Here is a 22,141-nt window from a genome sequence, read left to right as displayed (position 1 = left end):
GTTCTTTCCTACTAACAGTGGTCTTCTTTATGACAACATTACATTCTGGAATGGAGAAAGAACTTACAGTACTTATTGCATGCTGGTTATATATGATGGGTCCTAGGTAACATGGTGTTTGATACATAAGAGAACTGATCTCTAGCTTAAACGGGGTTTTAGTTCAGTCTGAAAGATGGTTTGAAAGGAAATGATGGTGAAGTTAGAGCAAACAGAGAATTGTAACCAAATTTGAAGGAATGAAATACAGTAAAACCTTGGATTGCGTGCGAGTAACTTGGTTTGTGAGTGTTGCGCAAGATGAGCAAACATTTCTGATACATTTTAACTTGGTAAACAAGTGATGTCTTGCAATACGAGTAGTTTGCTTCTGGAACGAATTATGCTCGCAAACCAAGGTATTACTGTATATTTTATCCTCAACCATCATCCCAGTCTAGACTCTCTAAGTGCAGTACTATCAACGTATGGATACTGTCTGGGTGACAAAACTTCAAGAGCTGCAGGGGATATTATTAGAGTCCAAAAGTCCAATTTATGTATACAGCATTGGTTCCCAAAGAAAGCTGCTCATCAGAATTACCTAAGGAACTTTTCAAAAAGATGAATTTCTCAGGCTCTAGACTGTTGAGTCAGAATTTCTAGGAATGGGTCCCAGAAATCTGTTTTTAAGCTCCTCGGTGATTTTGAGATGCAGACCGATTTGCGAACCCATTGATATGAAACTCTAAAAGGCATGAAGGCACTCACTCGCTCATTTCTTCATGGTTTCAACCATGTAATCAGCAATCTGTCAGGCATGGATCCAGGCTCCCTGGAGATACAAATGGGAACATCAGAGATTTTGCCGTAGAAGAGCTTAGAGCTTAATGGAGATTGTGAACAAATGAACAGGTAATTACAGTATAACCGATCATCATAACACTTAAAAAATAAGCCTACCATTTTATCATACAGTGGAAGTGATGATGAGCATATGAAAATGAGGCCGAGGAGGACTGCCTCCCTGTTTCCCACCATCTTCCCACATAGGTCTTAATTACAGATTTCTAAGGCCTCTGTAACCAAGCATCATAGGTGACTACAACTGGTTTTTGTTCTGTTTGTTTTAACCTTGATAGCATTATTTAAAAGTAAGTTATGTTTCTTATTCCCATGGTTTAATCAATATGAACTCAAAACACTGCTAATACATAGTGTCACTGTCTTTTTAACAATAACCACGTGAAGATGCTCCCTCAAAAGACCATATGGAGTATTTTAAGAGCGGTGGGCCATAGGGTAGGAAACCTGAGTTTAGACTGTGTCTCCATCCAAGATCTGTGACCTTTGGCAACTCAGCCACCTCTGCAGTTATAGTAAATGAATAAATTCATTGGGCATCTACTATATGCTAGTTGCGGGGTGTACAAAACAGGCATATGAGATACAGACTGACTTCCATTCTGCCCTAAGGATGGTATCAACATTGATCTTGTCATCTACTCACAGAGAAGTCAGTGACCAGCATCCCCTTAATGTTCTAGAGGAATTTATCTAGGAACTCAAAAAAATCCTTGGATTCACAAGTATCATGATGGGATTCCATCCAAAGGAGAGAATAACAGAGCTGCGAGGTGTGTGGGCAAGTGTCAGTGCCCATGGATTTTTAGTGAATTCTGGTTTATGGCTTCACAAAACTCTTTAATAAACATTGATATTGAAGTTGGTCAATGCCAAAAGTCTTTGTAATGATGATAATACAAATATGTTTGCAGCATTTATTGTGTGTTAGGCACTAAGTATTCTACATGTATTAACTCATGTAATCACACGAGGAAGGTACTAACTATAATTCCCTATTTTCCAAACGAGGAAAGTAAGGCATGAGAAGGTTAAGTAACTTGCTGGAAGTTACAGAGATAATAAGTTGTGGAGCGGGATTTGAACCTGGGCCTGCTAACTCCAGAGCACGTGCTCCTAACCACTGCTACCCAAAAGTGATTGACCTGCAGGTGTCTGCATACTGCTTCCTGCTTGAAGTTTCAAGAGGGCAGAGGTCATGTCTATCCCCGTCGATTTCCTAATGAGCAGCATACAGGTTGGCACCTAGTGGGCACTCATTAAGTATTTGTTAATTTAGTGAGCCAGCTGCCTTTCAGGTGACTGGTAGAGTGAAAGGCAGTCATTCTGAGGATGATTGGGGGAGGATAGAAATGAAGCCAGATCCCAGCATTTGATAGATCTTCTCCCTTGTCTCACTGCATCCTTGTGGGGATTAATTAGTTACTGTCAGCAAGCTGTTTGCGAGAGCAGAGTTCTAAGTCCATCTGCAGCAATCTGGCCTTCATCTACCAGCAAGGAGCTCTGTGTGTGTGGCTTAGCATTGTCTTTTTCCAAATAACGTGTGCTTCAACCCCCGCAAAATCATCACTGCTCCTTGTTCTTGTTTCAAACGAAAATTAAGTGGTAATCTTTAAGGTAATAAAACTCTACAAGAGTAATTTTCTACAGTGAGCCCCTCTCCAAATGCTTGCTGGTTAAGTGAGTTGGTGTGTGGGGTCCTTGTCTCCCCACTGCTGAGAAATGGGGGCAGAACTTTGAATTTGATGTAACTTTGGTGGTACATTCTGTTTTTCAGCAGCGAATAAGCTTTCCCTTAGAATACAGTTCTAAGATCACGTTATTCTCCCTCTCCCTGCTGCTGAAAACAATTATCTGCCTCCGGGTTTCTTAGATCATGTATATTTATTTACATATTGCCTTCCAAAACTAGAAATATATACCTCTCTCCCTGAGTGGGGAAGAAATTCTTTTGAATATTTAAGAGGGGTGTGTACGTGTGTGTGTGTGTGTGTGTTGTTTTTGTTTTGGTATTTTTTTCTTGTAAAACGCTTTTACTGATCATGTAATAGACAGGAGTAGGACATTGTTGTTAGAGTTCCAGACCACTAGCATGGGAGACCTATTCTCTGAGGAAATACCTCTGTAACTAGGATTTAGGCCATGTTTTAGGAAGCTGCCATTGTGGGCTCCTGGGTGTTTGACACAAACAGTGCTTGACACTGTTTTCCCTCCTTTTTATTTTATAATTACAGCTATATCGCCCCATTTATAGTATCGCCAGTAGATAATCATTGTACCCATAGAACAAATTAAAGGATTTGGGCTTTACCCAAGGAGCTACAGAGTGTGTTCCCATAATACCTTGAAAACGTAAGTGTCCAACTCGTACAGAAATCGAAGTTGCTGTATGCTAAATGAGTTGTCCAGACAGTGAAGCTACAAAAGGGAGCCTTTTTAACATCTGACCTGGGCCTGGGAGAAAGGGACGAAGGACCACAAATAATTCATTGAAGATCAAAGCTTCACTGCTTTAGAAAAAATGCCCTTCTCCAGGAATGGTTAAAATAATACCATTTAATTAACTGGTGGCAACCAAGGAGCTGGAGGTGGGAACTTCTCTTTTAACCTGTCTAATCTGATTTTTGTACATGGGGAAAACGGTATTGCAACATGTAAACTTTCCCCCAAAATGTCCGTTATACCAGAATGAGGTCGTTCAGCCTCCTTTAGACGTGGAGCCGACCATTAGCAGTACTTTGTAGAGAATTTCAGTGCCCTAATTTTGCAGTTACTTATCTACGGCCCCAAATAGGGCTGTGGTTTTTTCCTACATATATGATATATGATAAAATGACTCTTATCAGAGTATTAACAACAGTGTGTTATGACCTTAGAATGGAAGTTAGCAAGTATGGGAATTCTGTGGAGGACAAAGAATAAGCATAGATAGAGTCCTGGATTGTCAGAATGCTGGTAGTAGCACTGTTGATGGGGCAGAAATTTCTCTCCAGCCAGGATTTAATCTGGAGTTATTTATTTAAATGCCAGCATTCCAAAGGGATCCTGTTATCAATTTACTTTCATATCTGAAAGTGGATTAGTACTTAAATGTCCTTTCCCTTGATGGGTCTTTATGACAATGTTTTATATTCAAACGTTTCTGAGCAAGGTGTGGTTGGTTATTTTCCTGCTCTCATTCCTGGGCTGATTGTCTCCAACTAGAAAAACCTTTTTAAATTCCAGAAGCACTGTTGTGACTGCCAAGTTAAAGTGGCATTTAATTTTTTGTGTTATTGGCAGCCAATCTGAAGAATGTTCCCACGCCTGCTTAACACAAGTTGACTGTTAAAGGGATGAATGGGTCGGAGAGCAAAGAAAATGGAGGGAAATTTCATCCTGACCCTGGTTGCTTGTAAGGCCAGCTCGGTTGACTTATTTTTCGATGAACTGTAACAATTCAAGAAGTAAATATATAAAACAGGATGTGATGAGTAAGTTCTGCTGAACAGTAGGTAAACATCTGCAATAAACACGTTTTTAAACCAAGAGCAAGTGTGACTCGATGGGTTTCACAGGAAAGGGGGCTTTCAAAGCAAGCTCATTGCTTCCTGCTGCCATTGGCCTGAGCAGCAAGAACCAAGGCTTGACTCTAAAGATCTTTACTGCTAAGCTTTGGAATCAGCAGATAGCCTAGTTGTGGGTTTAGGGAATTAACTTTCTTTACTCTAACAATTTTAAAAAAAAACACCTTGGTATCTTTTAAAACAGATTTGCCTTAAGATCCTAGGACTTTGTTTGCAGAGTAGCTTTCCGGCTTTCTCCTGCTCCAGATGTAAACGGCCCATATGATTATTAGCATTTGCATTTTTATCGAGGCAGAAAACTTGCTTTTGAGCACTGTTAGGGAAGCAACTTACTGTGCCGTCTCTCATTAACCCCGGCAACCTTCTTGCATTGTGACCCTCCCTTCCCCAATGCTCTCACATTTGTTGTCCCTCTTTGGGAGCCAGATGGAAGGGGGTGGGAGACTGGTTTGCTGAAAAGCTTATTGTATCTTTTTTCAAACAAGCCTCCAGCAAACCCCGTTTGATATTAGATCAAAGTGAACACTAATGCTTATTTAACCTCGTGCAGATGATTCACCTGGGCTCACTGCTCCTGCAGAGAGCTAACTAACAGACAGATGGATTTTCCACATGAGCACTGCTCTCTTTGGGGGATTCGGATTTTGCCCTTTTGTGTTCTGCTTGCGTCAGTATTTCCAGGCTTTTCTGTCTTGTGCTGTGGTAGTTCCGATGTTTCTCCTGAATGCAGGCCTGAGGCTCACCTCGTGCCTAAAACACTTAGTTCTGTGTCTCGCGGCATGTTCCAGGCACTTACACAATACTTACTTTAGGTGATGGTGTGCCAAACTCTCTCCCTTTTAAGTTATAGAGAATGACCCGCCCCAATTAATTTCTTAGTGAGATATTTACAGTGAGACACAATTACAGTAACTGTTTGCATGGTTACCAGAAACACTCCTGAATTTGATAGTGGGGAGTGGCTTTCAACCCTGAGTGTCTTTTGGAAGCTACGCATAAAAGAGGAATTCTTTAAAACCGATTCTAATTTTTTACCTGCCTCTGCTTTCTATCTACCCTTCTCCCATTTTCAGTCATCAATTTTCTGTGTGTGGCCCTTGAGTTAGTGAGTGGGAATAGCTTTTGAAAACTGTCGTAGTTGGAATTCGTTTTTAATGGATCCTTGTACTCCCTGTCATGACTTGTAATGCTGGGAAACCCCGTAAGTGGAGTGGGTGCCACAGACTCCTGGTTAAAGAGGATGGGGAAGCCATGCGTGGCTTGGTGTCAGCGTGATCTGGTTTCTGGGAGGTGCTGACCACTCCCTGTTCCTGTCTGAATGTGGGGAACCAGCCAGATCAAAGAATGACTTGTTCTTTTGCTGCATTTAGGACCAAAGCTCCTCTTCCACGGGCCCAGTGCCTGGGCTTGGTCCCTGCTAGTACAATTGTACAGAGCAGCTGTGTTCCCACTTGGCCCAGCTCGCCCAAGCTGCCTGTAGAGTGACTAGGGTTATGGAGAAGTAATGTCACTGGTCCACGTGCAGCTTGGAAGATGGGGAACTGTAGCAGGCAGGCCGCCTGCAGCCCTGGCAGTGCAGTTAGACATCTTGTGCAAAGTGGGTCATGCTGTTCCCATGATTCCACATCAATAGGCAAAGTGTCAAGGGTTTTGCAGGGCCCTGTGCCTCCCCCCATTTCTTTAGAAAAGTACAAAAGAGTATACAGCTCGGCCCACGGGCCACTCAGCAAGTACCCAGTTCACTCAGTGGGGTGGGCTAGCCCAGCCTGGCAGTGAAGAATTCATTTGCTGAGATCTTTTGTACTGTTGCTGTGGCACAGTAGATCGACTCTGTAAGGGGGATGAGAAGGAAAAGGGCACAGTGCTGGCAGCTGGGCTGCAGCCAGGAGGATGAAGGGATGGTGGCAGGGAGAGCAGTTAAGAATTGGCACCTTCTTCTGTCCCCAGCCTGTTAGCCACATGCTCTCTGCAAGTTGTGTCACGCAATGGATTTCTGTGGACCACCACTGAGTGAAGTCTGGGCGCCGGGCAGGGAGCGGAGGAAGACAGGCCTGCCAAGTTGCTGCCTGCTCCCTACCCTGGCATGGCCTGTGGTCCTTGAGCATGACAAGTAGCGCTGACCTCAGGGCCATGGCACCCACCTGTTCCTCTACCGGAAATGCCCTTTCTCTTGATAGACAGGTGGCTTGTTCTCTCCATTCAGGTGACACCTTTTCAGGGAGGCCTTCTCTAACTATTGGGTTGTCGGGAAAGTCATGACGCATTTTTGCATTGAAAAACATAGAAAAATACGTCATGACTTTCCTGATGACCCAATAGAAAAATACGTCATGACTTTCCTGATGACCCAATACATTCTCCAAAGTAAATTCCTGCTCTGTGATCCCACCCCTTTTTACCCTGCTTAATTTTTTCTTGCTAACGGGTACTTTCCATAACATATTTTATATGTGTGTGTTTCTACCCCTTCCTGGAATTTTTGTTCCCTCAGGACCTCAGTGCCCCTATGCCTGGCACACACTCGGTAAATGTGTGGTATGAATGAAAAAATGAATACGTGGTAGTGAGTGATGCTGGGTATGTGGGCTGGCTAGACAGAAACATGACATTGTGGGGAGTAAATGACAAAGTAAACCTTCGGTGCAGATGTCTCGTGGTGACCTGTGTAAAGACAAACAACCCTAAGGAGGTTACAGTCCATGTCCGGTTGTGAGTGTGTTAGGGCAGGAATTCGGGGGAAAACCTTTAACATGGCAGAGTCCAGTGCAGAATCAGAGCTGTAATTCACGGATCAGGACTCCAGTGATCAGGGGCCTGTGTGCCATGGACCACCTCTGCCCATCCTCCCTCCCTTTTCCATGCAGACATCTTAGGAATAACAAGCACCTGTTTCTGAAAATTATGGTGGTGGTTTTCTCCATATGTCTTGTTAAAGAACGTTTTCCTAGCTATTTCATATGTTCCTGAGTTTGATTGTGAAAAGTTCTGCAAACCTAAGAGGAAGAATTCTCAAGCTGAGAAGAAATATAGTCTAAGAACAGGTGTGCCGTTACTGACAAAATTACCTCTTGTTTGTGCATTTACAGAGAAGATGTTCCATCCGTGTTAGAAAGAGGGAATAGGGCTCCTGTGCCAGCCAGCTCCCCCGGCCTCTAGTCAAGCTGGGTTTAGACGCGTATTATTCAGGACAGATGGCCTGTAACAGAATTCTTCAGTATCTCCAAATACTAAATTCCACACTCTTTGGTAGTCTGCTGCTGAGTTCAGCACACTTGGACTGAAACTGTACCGTGTGTTTAATCAAGCTGCTTTTCTGTTGCATGATGTTAGCCTAGATTTTCAAGTTCAACTTTGTCCTAGGTATTGATTGTCCTTGTAATAATAGGTTATTTATACCAATTCCTAGGCCTCCTTTTTTTTCGAAGTCCACTAATGTTCTTACCCCCTCCCCCAACTCCATCCCACATGCCTGTATCTTACCATTTTTAAACTTTCTTTTTTTTTTAATTGGAGAATTTGGGGAGGGGACCAGCCAAGTTGTTGTTCTTCAGTCTTCGTTGTGGAGGGCGCCAGTCGCTATCTGGCTGCCCGTCAGCAGCTTGTAGCCTCTAAGCTCAAGGTGCTGTGCTGTGTTACAATCTTAGTTGCGGGTAGGCGTAGCCACCATCCCATGCGGGAGTCGAACCAGCAGCCTTGCTGTTAAGAGTCCATCCTCTATCCACTGAGCCATCCGGGCGGCAGCTCAGCTCAAAGTGCCAAGTTCAGTCTTAGTTGCAGGCAGGTGTAGCCCACCATCTCCAACAGGCAACCTTGTTGTTAAGAGCATGTGCTCTCTCCAGCTGAGCCATCCTGCCACCTGTTGGCAGCTCAGCAGCAGCTCAGCTTGGGCGCGGTGTCACTGGCCCATGTGGGAATTGAACCGGTGGCCCTGTTACTCAGAGCTTGCGCTCTTAAGTTAACTTTTAACCAACAGAGCCACTTGGCCGGCCCCTTTAAACATTTCTTTACTCTTGTTCCCAGCTTTTCTATACCCTCTTTACATGGAAACCAAAACTGGTTACCATTCTCTGAAAGGCCTCTTATTATTTAAAAATTATAATGATTTCCTTATTGCTTTGGTCAGGGATGTTCTTGAAATTACAGCCCAGAATACTGTTACTTGAATATCATTATTTTGTTTTGTTTTGTTTTGTTTTTTAAGATTTTATTGGGGAATTGGGGGAGGGGAACCGCATTGGGAAATCGGGAGAAGGGGAACAGACAAGTTGCTGTCCTTTGGTTCTTTAGTCTAGTTATAGAGGATGTCACTTCACTGGCCCATGTTGGTATTATCATTGCACTCTTCCCGGGAGAGGCAGATCGGTTGCCGGCCAGTGGACGGCGGCTCTTGGCAGCTCACGCTGGCTGCTGACCACTCACGGTAGCTTATGGCAGCCCACTGCTGCTTCATTGCAGTCTATGCTGTCACCAGCGACTCACTGCAGCCCAGCTCCAAGTCGAGCAGTTGTTCACCATCTTATCTGTAGAGGGTACAGCATCATTGGCCCTCATGTGGGATCCGAACCGGGGCCCTGCTGCTCAGAGCTGGCGTCCCAAGCCAACTCTTAACCAACACCGCCACTCGGCCGGCCCACTTGAATATTATTTTTATAGCTTGGTATCAAACGTGTATATACAGCTTATTTCAGTATGCATCATTCTAACATCTACTTGTTTACAGGCTGAGTTTTGTGTTTGGTTTACAGCATCTGACTTCTTTCCCCATTGTGAAGGTCTAGTTTGTTCTAGGTCTCCAGGTATGCTCCTTTGTGCTTTTTCCAGTTCAGCAATTTTTTATTCACAATAGGTGTTTGATATTTGTGTATTTAATGAGTGTTTCATTTTAGCTTTGTCTTTCCTGTTTGCAAAATGTCTCACCCTGACAAGCTCCTCTCCCCTGAGGTGCTGTCCACCACCTTTGTTGCTATCCCCCCGACGGTGTTAGGACTTGAAGTGGACATTGTGCGTTGTCACCACAACTGCGCTCACTGATGGCATTTAGTGGATGGGTCCATGGACAGAATGCCAGCAGTGCCCCTGTGGCCACGTGTGGCTGGCAGTGCTCACCAAGGGGTTGAACCTGTGGCAAATACACAATAGGAGACATTTACCAAGGGTGTGTTGCGTGCCGGGCACTGCCCTAGGGACCTTAATGTGTACAAAGTCATTTGATCTTCTTAACAACCTTAGAAGCAGTTACTATTTCCCCCATTTTACAGAGCGTAGGTTAAATAACTTGTCCAAAGTCACATTGCTAGTAAGTGGAAGAAGTAGGCTTCAAACCCAAATTTTTGGATAAAGAGCCAGCATTGAACTACGTAATCACCTGCCAGCCTGTTATGCCTCTGTACCTGTGCTCACCTCCTTTGTGCCTAATACCTGATTATTAGACACATTAGGAAGCTGTGTGCCCATCAAGCAATAGCAGAGTCCAGAGTTAAAATGTCTTGGAAGAAGGTAAATGTGTCCTGAGTAGACAGCTCGCCCATCAGTAATTCTTCCAGTCGTCATGGCATTGATGACCTTGTTCCTCCTTGAGTCATGTCTTCATGTGCTATTGACCGGGTTACAGGGGACCCTGTGCCTTCCGTATACATGGCCTCCCGTCCATCGCTGATGAGGTTAAATAGTGTTAGAGTGATTTGGATTTCATAAAAACATGATGGTTGTTTTCTAAAACTTGTATTTTTCTAGATGATTTTTAATAGATGAAAAAATAGATAAGGTTAAACTTTTTTAACTGTAGGACTTCTAATAGTCTTTAATAGATACATTTCTTATTTAAGGATGGACTTCTTTTGAAGAGGAGTTCTGTTGAGGAAATGTAAAGCTAAACCAACTCTCCTCAACATTTTCTAGAATTTCTGTCCCCGGAAGAGGTTCATTCTGAGGATAGGAAAATGGCTCAGGACAAGAATGGTCTTAGGAATACTGTGTGTTAAAAAGCTGTTTAATTTTTTAATTTCAGAAGTGACCTGGTGGCATGGTTGTGTAACTATTGAGGGACAAAGGTGACATACCTAGCTGTAGGCACTTGGATGTGTGGGAGCCGGTGGCTTCTTGGTTTCCAACCAGGGGTTGAGGGAGTGTGTACCCTCCAGGGCTGGACAGATAGCAGGACAGAACCCTTCCAGTATCATTGATGGCTCCACCTATCTCTGTCTTACAGCTCCGTTTTACTGGATTGACTCCATTCTAACTGTTAGAGCCGATTAGGCAATTTCATGGATAAAGTATGTACTGTGCATGAAATTAGCCAAAGCATACATTTCAGTATGGTGAGCCAAGGAAGAGAAGTAGCATTACCTGATTAACAGCTTGTTACCACTTTGTGAGGGATGTAAATGTCTAATCAGTCTGCTGTTTTGTACACCTGAAACTTGTAAAAAATTTTGAAAAAATAAAAATAAATGATTAAGAGCTTAGTTAATAAAACGAATTTTTGCCTTTGCTCTTGGAAGGTAAAATATGTGTGATGATTTCTTTAAGAGTATTGACCGGGGAAGTTGAAAATGTATGCCTCCTAATGTTAATATAGAAAATCTAGTTGATACACATATGAAAAGATGCCTAGCTACCCTGTAAATTTAACTCCTAAATAAGGAGGAAATGTAGGGATTTACAAAATTTTAGAAGATGGAAGTAGATCTATAACTATTGATCGATACTATCCCCAAGATACGTTATTACGTGAAAACAAGTAATATGCCGCACATCCTTGAATAATGTCTTTTTTTTTTTTAAGCTGAGCCATCCTGCCACCACTTGGCAGCTCAGCGTTACTCAGCTTGGGCAGGGAATCAAACCGGCAACCCTGTTGCTCAGAGCTCACACTCTTGAGCAAGCTCTTAACCAACTGAGTCACTTGGCCAGCCCGAATAATGTCTTTTTGTTATAACTTGATGAGATGCCATAGGAACTTAACTCTTGTTTATATCAATTTGTGGTTTCATTTATAAGTTGGTTTGCCATAGTTCCAAGAACCTATTGACAACGACATTAATTGAGAACTCACTTCTCAGTATAACAGTGTTTTTCTAGTTGTTGTGTTTTTTTTTTTTTTACTGGAACCCCCCCACAGTAAGAATATATTTTTCATTACTGCTGAATACATCATACTTATGTGACACAACAACATTAGAGATTTATGAAACAATATTCATTCTCACTCTGATTATCATGATCTAGTTTATTATTTTTAATGTCAAGTTGACTTCATCTACTAATGGATGATCTATATCTACAATCCACAATTGTTAAAACACCCATTTGGCCTGACCTCTGGAAGTACACCCAATAAGTGTTACCATTAGTTTCCTTCTGACCATGGGGCTTTCGGGATTGTGGTTGGAAGGAAATGATGGGATTTTTTTTTAAAATATTTTATTGGGGAATTGGGGGATGGGAACAGCGCTGGGGAATTGGGAGAAGGGGAACAGGCAAGTCGCTGTCCTTTTGTTCTTCAGTCTGGTTGTGGAGGACGTTGCTTCACTGGCCTATGTTGGTATTATCATTGCGCTGTTCCCAGGTGAGGCAGATCAGTCGCCAGCCTCTGGACGGCCACTCTTGGCAGCTCACACTGGCTGCCAGCCGCTCACGCTGGCTGCTGGCCACACGGTAGCCCATGGCAGCCCACTGCAGCTGGGGCTGCAGCCTACGCCGTCACTGGCGACTCACAGCAGCCCAGCTCCAGGTTGAGCTGCCATTCACCATCTTAGCTGTAGAGGGCAGTGTCACTGGCCCCCATGTGGGATCCGAACCGGGGCCCTGCTGCTCAGAGCTGGCGTCCCAAGCCAGCTCATGACCAATGTGCCACTCGGTCAGCCCCACCGCTTTTCATTTTTAATATTTGAATTTTTTACTGTAGGCATGAGGTATTTAAAAATAATAAGAGTAAGAGGCAGAAGAAACCATCTTTTCACTGTGGCACTCCTTATTTTGATACAGCTGTTTGTTTCTTTCTTTGTTGTTGTAGCTGAGGCTTTGGTTCTTGCCCAGATGGGATGTCTCCTGTCTGCCACCTTTCAATCCCGTTCCACTTTTCTCCCCACTGAGATTTCAGCTTTATGGAACTGAGAAAAGAAATTCAGGCTGGCACTTCATTTATAAAGTGAATTCACGGGATTGTGTCTTTTTTTTTTCTTTTCAAATTAGAGCTAGCACAGAAGTTACTTCTGTGAGTTCAAAAAAAAATTTTGTTTTAACATGAGGAATTTGCCCTTGTCCATAGCATATTCTTTGAAAAGAATTGGTTCTTGTTCTTTTATGAAAAAATACTGTGTAAAAAGCATTTTGAATAGCGATTAATCACTGTCTTTTTTTTTCTTAATAGGTTTTGAAATGGAAAATTTTGATGCATCACTTAGTACCTATTTCAAGGCATTGCTAGGCCCCCGAGGTAAGGTGGTTTTTGGTTTTGCTTCTCCCCCTTCCCCCCCACTGTAACCACTTGTAAATATTGGATGATGAGATTCTAAAAACATTAGCATTTTCTGTGATAAGACTAATGCTTTGTCCTGGATAACAAGAGGCTTGGAGAAAGTCCTTTGATGGTTATTGAAATGGTGCCATGTCCCCTGGCTTTTGCAACAGAGACAGCTGTGACCCTCTGCTTACTTTAGCTGGAGATCAAATTATGCTGTAAAGCGTGTAGCCTGAGTAGGCCACAGATTTCACCATTATCATCAGTATGTTTTCCTTAATCCTTTTGAGTCTCCAGCTGAAACAGGCTTCCAAAATGTACTACTACAATACGAGTTTAAAACTGTTTTCCTTTTTACCATTTTAGGGCTTTTTAATGTCCTTTCATGTTGTTTCACGTCAACAAGTAAATAGGTACACTTGAACTCACTTTTTATATTCCTCTTAACCTTTTAATATCTTTTAGAAAGTAAATCAGCTCCATGCTGCCTTCCTTTAATGTCATCTGTGATGTCTCTTAATGTCTTACCTGTAAAGAAGGAACTTTTTAGGTTCACTGAAAGATTCACAGAAAAATTACAAGAGGCTTTTAAACAGATCTTTTAAAAGATGCTCAGTTTCACTTACAATTTTTAAAATACAAAAGAAAGCAACAAAAGGCTCTTTATCTGTTCGCCTGGCAAAGATGAAGTCATACGTGTGATACCATCTGTGATAATACTGAGACTGTGGAGAAAGAGTCTAAATTGGTGTAACCTCTCTGGGGGGTAATTTTGTCTTCTACTGAAATTAAAATACACGTGCCCTTTGACTCAGCTATTCAACTCCTAAGAATTTAGCCTGCAGCTAACCTTGATCAGTTATGCGAAGATGTATATAAGGATGCTGCTCTTTACAGCCTTGCTTGTCAGAACTGGAAATAATCTAGATGCCCATCAACAGGGGACAGGTTTGAATAAATGTGTGTACAGCCGATGGAAAAGAACAAGTTAGATCCATCTGTATGTGGGGACAATGCCCCACTTCAGCTTTACAAGACCCCAAAATTCAATTTTAAATGGCTGAAACAATAGTAAAAACGATTAGCTTGCATTACAAGATCGGGCAACTCCTGTTATTTCAGGGGCTCTATGTTGTTAACCAAGGGCCCTTGTTCTTGTCATTTTCTACTTTGCATCCTCAGTAGATCAGCAGCTCTGTCCTCAATAGGGATGGCTGCAGCAGCTCCAGGCAGAGCCCTCAGAGGAGGAGGAAAGGATCTGATCATTTGCATGGGTTTAAGAACACGGAAGTCCCCCCCCCACCCCCCCAGACTTGCACTAGTTGTCATCTCCTCAAAGCTCAGTGGCCACACGCTACACATGCCTATGTCTGAACCAGTCACCAAAGAGTGGGTTAGGATGACCATGATTGGCTAGATCCCTCAGAATTTCTCGCCTGGGGTGGAGGTGGGCCATCTGCCCAGGAAGTATAATGCTTGGCTTGGCGTTGTGGAAGGAGGTTGGGTATTTGCTGTTACGGAAAGATGAAGATCTGTTATAAAATTTAAAAAGCAAGGTGCCAAACAGAGCTTTAAATAAAAGGAAATGGGAGATTTGTGTGTGTGCATTTATTGTGTTCCTGATATATAATGCACACACAAACTAACATCTGATGTTAGTTGCTAAGTGGGAACTTGTTTTCTCAGAATTGAGAACTCAGGTCCAGAGCTGAGAAAAAAAGGTGTTAAGAATCCCCTTCTCAAGTTCACGGGGGCAGCTGCTTCCCTAAAGGACTTCTGAGAGCCAACCACCAGTTCAGCAGAACTGAAAGTAACACTCTCCACCCTTTCAGAACTAGTGGGAGAGGGTGGAGGTCATCTCCCCCTGAAGCCAAGGGAAGAAAGCCATGAGAAAAACACGGGGAGAATTTAGGGTATCTGCAAGAAAGGAGACTGGCTGTAGGTTCCCCAAGTAGACATATGCTTTACTTAATCTGTGCTTGTCCTACAAGGTCAAGGGAAAAGCATTGGAGAGAGTAGCAAGATGGTCCAGCCAAGAGGTCCAGGAAGGGGCAAAGCCTGTCCCCACTAGCAGCTGCTTCTCATAAGATGCAGGAGATGAAACTTGCATGTGCCTCTGAGCCCCAGAGTAGGGGGCAAAGGGCAGACAAGACTGAGGAGCTACAGGTTTCTGCATTCATAACAGGCTGCAGAGGGGAACAGGCTGCAGAGGTGGCTTCCTGGGAGTCAGCCAGAGGAGGAAGTTGAATCTTGCAGGGGACAGATAACACCTAGGGGATGTGGCTGCCAAGGAGTTTACTCCCATCCAAGGAGAAAGCTGTCAGATTGCTGCTGGCAGCTACTTGGAACTGATGTTCCTTTTCCTCCTCATTCCTGCCTAGGAAAGAGATGGGAGGAAGCAGGGGAGATCTTTCTTAAACCAGCAGCTCCCTCAAATCAGTGTAGCTTCTCTCTCAAGCTTCTACTCCTTACCTGGTTCCTTAATATCTTAAAGAGTCGTAATCATTGCTGCTTCACCCTCACTTAAAAAAAAAGATGGTCCCCTGTGCTGTTGACCATTGCACTCATAGCAGATGCCGCCTATCTAATCAGTAACTGCTATCAATCCAGTTAAATGAGTCTGCACATGCTGGGAGGAACCTCAGAGTTCAAAGATTGCCATTTCTAGGGCTTTGTTATCCCAGGCATAATTTAATACATCTGGTTAATGAATCCGGTTAATGGAAAATTTAGCTTTCTCCTTATGTTTTTTTTTTTTAAGATACATGGGAAAATATTTTTAAAAATTATTTTACTTAGCAAAAGCCATTGAGTAATATACACATTGTCGTTCAGAACAACATGTAACAAGGAGCTTCACCTCATGTGATAACAGGTTGAAAACTCATGCTTCCTCTTCTGGTTGCTTTGTTGGTAGTAGGAACTGGAGTATTAGGTAACTATTATACAATTGTGGTTAGGGAAATTTTTTTTTTAATATTTGGTAAACGTTATGGTCATTTTTCTGTCTACCATATTAATCACTAAATATTTTCCTTTTATTATTTGCCAGATACCAGAGTAAAAGGATGGTTTCTTCTGGACAATTATATACCTACTTTTATCTGCTCCATCATATACTTACTAGTTGTATGGCTGGGACCAAAATACATGAAGAACAGGCAGCCGTTCTCTTGCCGGGGAATTTTAGTGCTGTATAACCTTGGACTCACGTTACTGTCTCTCTATATGTTCTGTGAGGTAGGTCAGAGGTTAACCTGGGCTTCCCCTCACTTGACTGTTCTCCTGTCACTGGCCTGAATTGTGTTCCCTAAACGAAGAAAGGCAGCTGCCTGGGGTGGGGAGACACGGGAAAAGCGAGGACATTGATGCACTTTGAGTAGGTTTTAAAATTGATTGTTCAAGATACTCGAGTTGTTTGTGCAAATATGCCTTCTAGAATATTTACAACAGAAACCTTTGCTGTTGAGTCTTTGGTTGTTTATGTTGCACATTATACTCAGAATTAAAGTGACTATTTCAGAAATAACTCTTACGCAAGCAAAATGCAGAGTGGAAAATGAACAAAAGGTGAAAAACAGATATGTGAGCAACGTGATTATTAAGCATTTAATAAATGATGATTGTTTGGGGGTGGGGGAGGAAGGAAGTGGGTGGTACTTGTGTTTGGTATATTTGTGGTAAGTCAGCCTCTCTCTCCTGATCTGATAATTGTAAATAGCTTTGAAATCTGACAAGTTATTTTTCAAAAGCTAAGAAGAGTGGATAGTGAGACCCATGTTTAGGGTTTGAATGGTCTGTGTGAATTCAGGCCCAATTACTACTTCTCTATCACTGGAATGTTGAAAACCATATCTGATGATCTCAAAGGCAAATGTAGCTTAACTGAAAATGAAAGACGAATCAGAATCAATACTATGTCCTCCCTATTTTGCACAGGATAGTAATACAACCTTTAAAGTAAGGGGGTGGTGGGGGGGAGCTGCCCTCCAGTGGCAAGCACAATTTGTGTACATTTTTAGGGAAAGGATTGCACTTTTCAGGCTTACAACACAAAACTATTGCCTTGTCTCTGGGCTAGAGAATTAAACCATACATAAAAAGAACACTTTTCAGTAGTCCTACTTAGATTTTTAACCTTTTGTGGTTAGTAAAGGAGATAAGGGGAGGTGGGGAAAGGCAGAGATCAATAGGAATCTTAAAATTGCTGTTTCGAGGCAAGAATAAATTCTCCATCAGCCTCAGGCTATGATGACATGGCAGTGTGTGAGAGCAGATGTGGGCAGACGTACAAGCTACTGGAAAATATTGTATTTGATCGTCAGCGGTATTGCAGCTATGAGAGGCCTGTGTCGTGTGCTCCCACGTGAGTGTCATAAACCATAGTAAAGGCTTTGTGTCTGCAGAGGTAGGTGCTACTCCCATTGCTTTTATGCTTGACACTGTGAAATGCTTACAGCTCCTTTTTTGCTTTTTTCTGTTCTATTCTAGAACGAAGGCAGTTTAATTAGCCTCCAAGATGGATATTGCAGGACTGAAGGCAGGGGCAGTGCCCAGGAGTGACCCCTGGGCCCGGCACTGCACACATCTGTCTGTGTTCAAGGGACAAACCGCAGCAAGCTGTCAGGTTTTCAGACTGAACTGTTTCCTTTCCCATAATTGATAGATGATAGAGCCATTTCCTTAAGAAGCTTTCATAGAGTTTATTATTACACATAGCAATATTCTAGAGAAAAAATACTTAAGATTAAAGCTTATAGAACAGAACATAAGCATCTGCCTTATGTTTCTCTAGAAGTAGAGCTAGCTATAACTTCATAATTGAACTTCTCTTAAACAGATAATTTCTTGGTAAAGAGGGGAAGAAAACTGCTGTGTAAATTGCTGCTATGTGTATATGAGTGAATTTGGGGGGTCCTGAAAGCATTGTAATAAGTATAGATATTCTTCTGGCAGCTTGGTGAGAACAATAGAAGGTGTTGAGCAGTGCCTCAACACCTCAAGAAATATATGGAGGAGGAAAATAACATTTTTAACTCACAATTTAAAGTACATAGAGAAGTAATATAATAGATAAGGGGGTAATAATTTCTTAAATTAAGTCAAGTTTATGAACTCTACCCAGATCAGATATACCTGAGTTGAAAATAAGCCCTGGTACTCCAAGGTAAAGATATTTACATTGGATTTCTGACTTTTTTCTGTACTTTTATAAACTCATCAGTAAGACCATTAATAACATATCGTTTGTCAAGTTTTTAATTTCATTTTGGCTACAGGTGGTTTTCTTTGTTTTTGTTTTTTTTTAACTTAGTATTTATGCTCCAGTGGATACTAAAACACAGGAGGGCAGTCCTGGAATTGTACAACAACAAGCTGAGGTGATCATGGAGCCTCCACTGGGCCCCTCATTTCAGAGAAATGTCCCAAGAGTTGGAGCCATAGGCCTTTGGTCACGCAGTTGGCATGGTCATGATTGTTAGCCTTTATTTACCCTCCTGCTTATCTCTTATTTGGGTCTGTAAAGAATCTTTAAAACAAATATGTAGCCATTGATATTTTTGTTTATTTAATCCTGTGGCATCAATTCACAGCTGCCTTGGCAAGTTCTAGGTTAAGGCAAATAAAATTGTCGCTAAAGGACACAGAGAAATCTTGAAAAAAGGGAGATAAACAGGAAAGCAGGGAGAGCCACTGAAGCGTTAAAATTGCTAGAAGAAAGAAAGTCAATGAATGACATTTTTTAAATCGTGTAACTGAGTCGAACATGTAGACAGAACATGGGCGTGTTCATAGGTTATGCATTTGGTAGGAAGAAAACAACGAGGAGAGAGGTGGCACTGCTTCTCATTGTCTCGTGAACTTAAGTGTTTATTTCCAGGAAAACGGTCAGAGATCCCTGATTAGAAGTGTATTTGAACAGTGGAATGTTTTACATTGAAAGTATAGGACTTTATGGCGAGCCTTTTAGCTCTCACATGTTCAATTAGGTGTTGTCTAAGATCACAGTCAATGGTGAAGGCTCAGAAATAAAATTTCATGTTACACAAGAGGAACAGCTGAGTTTGCATTACTTAGCTTTGTAAACGTGCCCTCATGCAAACATAAAAGTCTTGTGTTCCTTCCTACCCCCGGAGATTCATTGCGTCTTTTATCTGAATTGATGCTCTGCTGTTTATGCTAAGTATCCACATGTCTTTCCTCTGGTCCCCAAGCCCTAGTGTGTCTGCTCTCTCCTCTTTGCCTCCGGCTCTTACCACTCTCAGCAGGGAGGATCTGATTGCTTGGTTTGTTGCAGCCCAAGAGGGTACTTCCCTGTTGATCAGCCCGCTCCTGTGCACTGATTGATCCTGAGACTCCTCAGTAGCTGCCAGGGAAGCCGGGTCAGTACGACACAGTCCACGTGGCTTCGAACTGAGAGCGCCTTCCCACTTCTCTCCTCAGGAGGAGACACTTTGAGCTTTCTTAGCCTGACCATTGGGCCCCATCCCACCCTGGAACAGGCTCTTTCATTCTTTGGTCTCTACTCTGTAAAAACTCCCTCTTCCTTTCTCACCTAAGCCTGCCTCTGTTTGACCACCTGCATCTCATTTTTGAGGGCTCTATTCAAGGATCAGTTTCTCTGAAGACTTGAGAGGTCTTAGCTTCAGAGCAGTGATTTTTCAGCAGTTTGCCTCCTCATTCCCAAGTAGTGAGATACATTCCTTTCCGTTAAAGTGCCCTGCTGGATAGACCCTCTCTCCCAGATCGCTGGCTTACGGGATGGCTGTTATTACCCCGTTTCTTCCACATCTGTTTTTCTCCGTTGTTAGTATGGTCCGCCAAATATGTCCTGAGCATTAGGAGAGAAAAAAGCAAATGCCAGAACCATGGTTTTACTTTATTTAACTTTAAAGATAAATAACAGGTTACAAGCAAGATTATTTTTTGAGTATTTGTGTATGTTTATTCCCTTGCAGTTAGAACTGTATGTGTGGTTAGCATGAGAGTATTCTCTCTCAAGCATTCAGAACATTTAAATGTCTCTTTAAAACAATGATTGGCAGCTAACTGGCTAGATAGATCTGGATTGGCATAAATCCAAAACTTATTCTTTCTTTCCCTTTGCAATTTTTATTTTGAATTGTAATTTCAGAACTACTTCAAAATATGGAAAATAAAATCACATAAATGATACCTATGCACTTAACAAATATTTACATTTTATTTTTGGTTTTAATTTTTTCTTTAAAAAGAAAACATTACAAAATGCATTTAAAGTATAGTCCCTTCCCAGATGTAACGTCTTCTAAAGTGCATATGTTTCTTCTCTGGATATGTTTTTATGCTTTTACTACATATATGTATACATGACAATATATAGTGTATTCTGAGAACACTTTTTTTAAATTTACATAAAGGGTATGCTGTTTATATTCTTTTTCAAGTAGCTTTTTCCAGTCGACATTATATTTTGAGATGAATCCATGTTGAATCATAAGGATTTAATTAATCATTAAGTTTAATTTTTTTGTTTTAGTTTAGTGTTAGAATTTCTTACACCATTTTATCCATTTTTCTTCGGGTGAACATGTAGGTTTCCAGTTAACAGTTGTGCTGAATGTTCTTGGACACGGCTCCTTGTGCAAATGTGATCGAGTTTCTGGTGTTTTTTTTTTAAACCAGATATACACATAAGAGTTTAATGACTGAGTCTGACAAGTTTCTTGCCTTTAGTGGAGAATGTAATCCATTTTCATTTAGCATAATAATTGTTATTTTAGAATAATTTATATCTGTTTTGGGTACAAGTTGTGATCAAAAACTATATGGTGAATGTTTAAGTAACAAAAATTTATTACAGTAAAAGATATGTTGGTATTAATTCTCCTTTCTTTGAACACACTTACCTCATCGTTCTTGCCACTTTCTGAAGCAGTTGTGGAAGTCCTCTTTCGTGAGTGTCTTTAGTTGTGCTGTCATGGCTGCCTCAATGTCTTGAATCAATTCAAAATGATTCAAAACCTTTCGTGGTCATTTTTACTTTGGGGAAAAGCCAGAAGTCACACGGTGCCAGATCTGGTGAATAAGGTGGATGAGGACACACAGTGATGCTTTTATTTGACAGAAATTGCCGTACCAGAAGCGATGTGTGATACAGAGCATTGTCATGATGGAGGATGAAGTTAAGCCACTAATGAAAGAGGACTTCCAGAGCTGCTTCAGAATGTGGCAAGAATTATGGGATAAGTGTGTTCTAAGCGAGGGAGAGTGTTTTGAAGGGGACTAATGGCAATGTGTCTTTTGCTGTAATAAATTTTTTTTATTTAAACATTCGCCCTATCTTTTGATCACACCTCGTAGGTATATGTTTCCTTTGCCCTTGTTTTAGTTCCTGTTTTCTGTTAAATTTTTATATATTTTTTTTACTGATTTAAAAGTTATTCATTCTATTCTATGGTTTTAGTAGTTACCCATAAGTTTTTAACATGCATTCTTGACTTAATAGAGTCTAAAGTGAATTACTATTTCTATGCTCCTAAACAATACAAGACCTTAGAAAATTTCATCTCTGATCCCCCATCCGCCATGTTTTTTGGTGGCAATTGTTTAGTTCCACCTTTTTCTAAGATCTAAACAGTCATCATTATTACAATCAATGCTTACTGATTTTTTTTTTCTCACGATTGATCTGTGAAATCCATTCTTGCCTTTGATGTTCAGTTTTCTTCTGAAGCAGTTCATTTCTGAGAAGGGTAAACTCTAAGTCTCTAAGTTTGACATTTGATTTGTCTTTATGCTAGTATTTCATAGGGCATAAAATTCTGGATCAACAATTATTTTTCCCCAGCACTTTAAAGATTTGTTCCAGAGAAGTCTGGGATAAATGCAGTTCATTTTTATTCATTTGTAGGTAATCTTTTTCTTTCCAGGTATTTTAAAATTGTGTTTAAAAATAAAACAATGGTGTGTCTGGGTAGTCATCCATTTTTATCATTCAGGACTTGTGCGCCTTCAGTCTGAGAATTTGTTTCACAAGTGTGGGGAAGTACCAAGCATCATGTCCTTGACTGTGGCCTCTCTTCCTCCCTCTCCATGATCTCCTTCTAGAGCTTCTAGTAGACATGTGTTGGACATGCTCAGATTCCACCTATCCTCTCTTTTTGTATTTTTTGCATCTTTAATATCGTTCTTCTGCATTCTTCTAATTCACTCATACCTTTCACTTGTGTCTAATCTTTCATCCATTTCACTCACTTTTAGTTTCAATCACTATATATCTTTTATTTCC

At 41.6% G+C, this 22,141-nt stretch overlaps 1 protein-coding gene across 1 annotated transcript in view; it reads left to right on the top strand.

Moving 5' to 3' along the window:
* Positions 1-22,141, top strand: part of ELOVL5 (ELOVL fatty acid elongase 5) — a 74,305-nt gene that overhangs the window by 34,077 nt on the left and 18,087 nt on the right. Inside the window, exons 2-3 of the mRNA XM_019668089.1 lie at positions 12,781-12,846; positions 15,923-16,110. Coding sequence (XP_019523634.1) covers positions 12,789-12,846; positions 15,923-16,110 — 246 coding nt within the window. The 5' untranslated portion in view covers positions 12,781-12,788. The remainder of the gene's footprint in view (positions 1-12,780; positions 12,847-15,922; positions 16,111-22,141) is intronic.

Source organism: Hipposideros armiger, unplaced genomic scaffold (genome assembly GCF_001890085.2).
Source record: "Hipposideros armiger isolate ML-2016 unplaced genomic scaffold, ASM189008v1 scaffold_516, whole genome shotgun sequence".
NCBI classification, from domain to species: Eukaryota; Metazoa; Chordata; class Mammalia; order Chiroptera; family Hipposideridae; genus Hipposideros; species Hipposideros armiger.
Note: the sequence above shows the minus strand (reverse complement) of the source record. Positions and strands in the feature narration are given on the sequence as shown.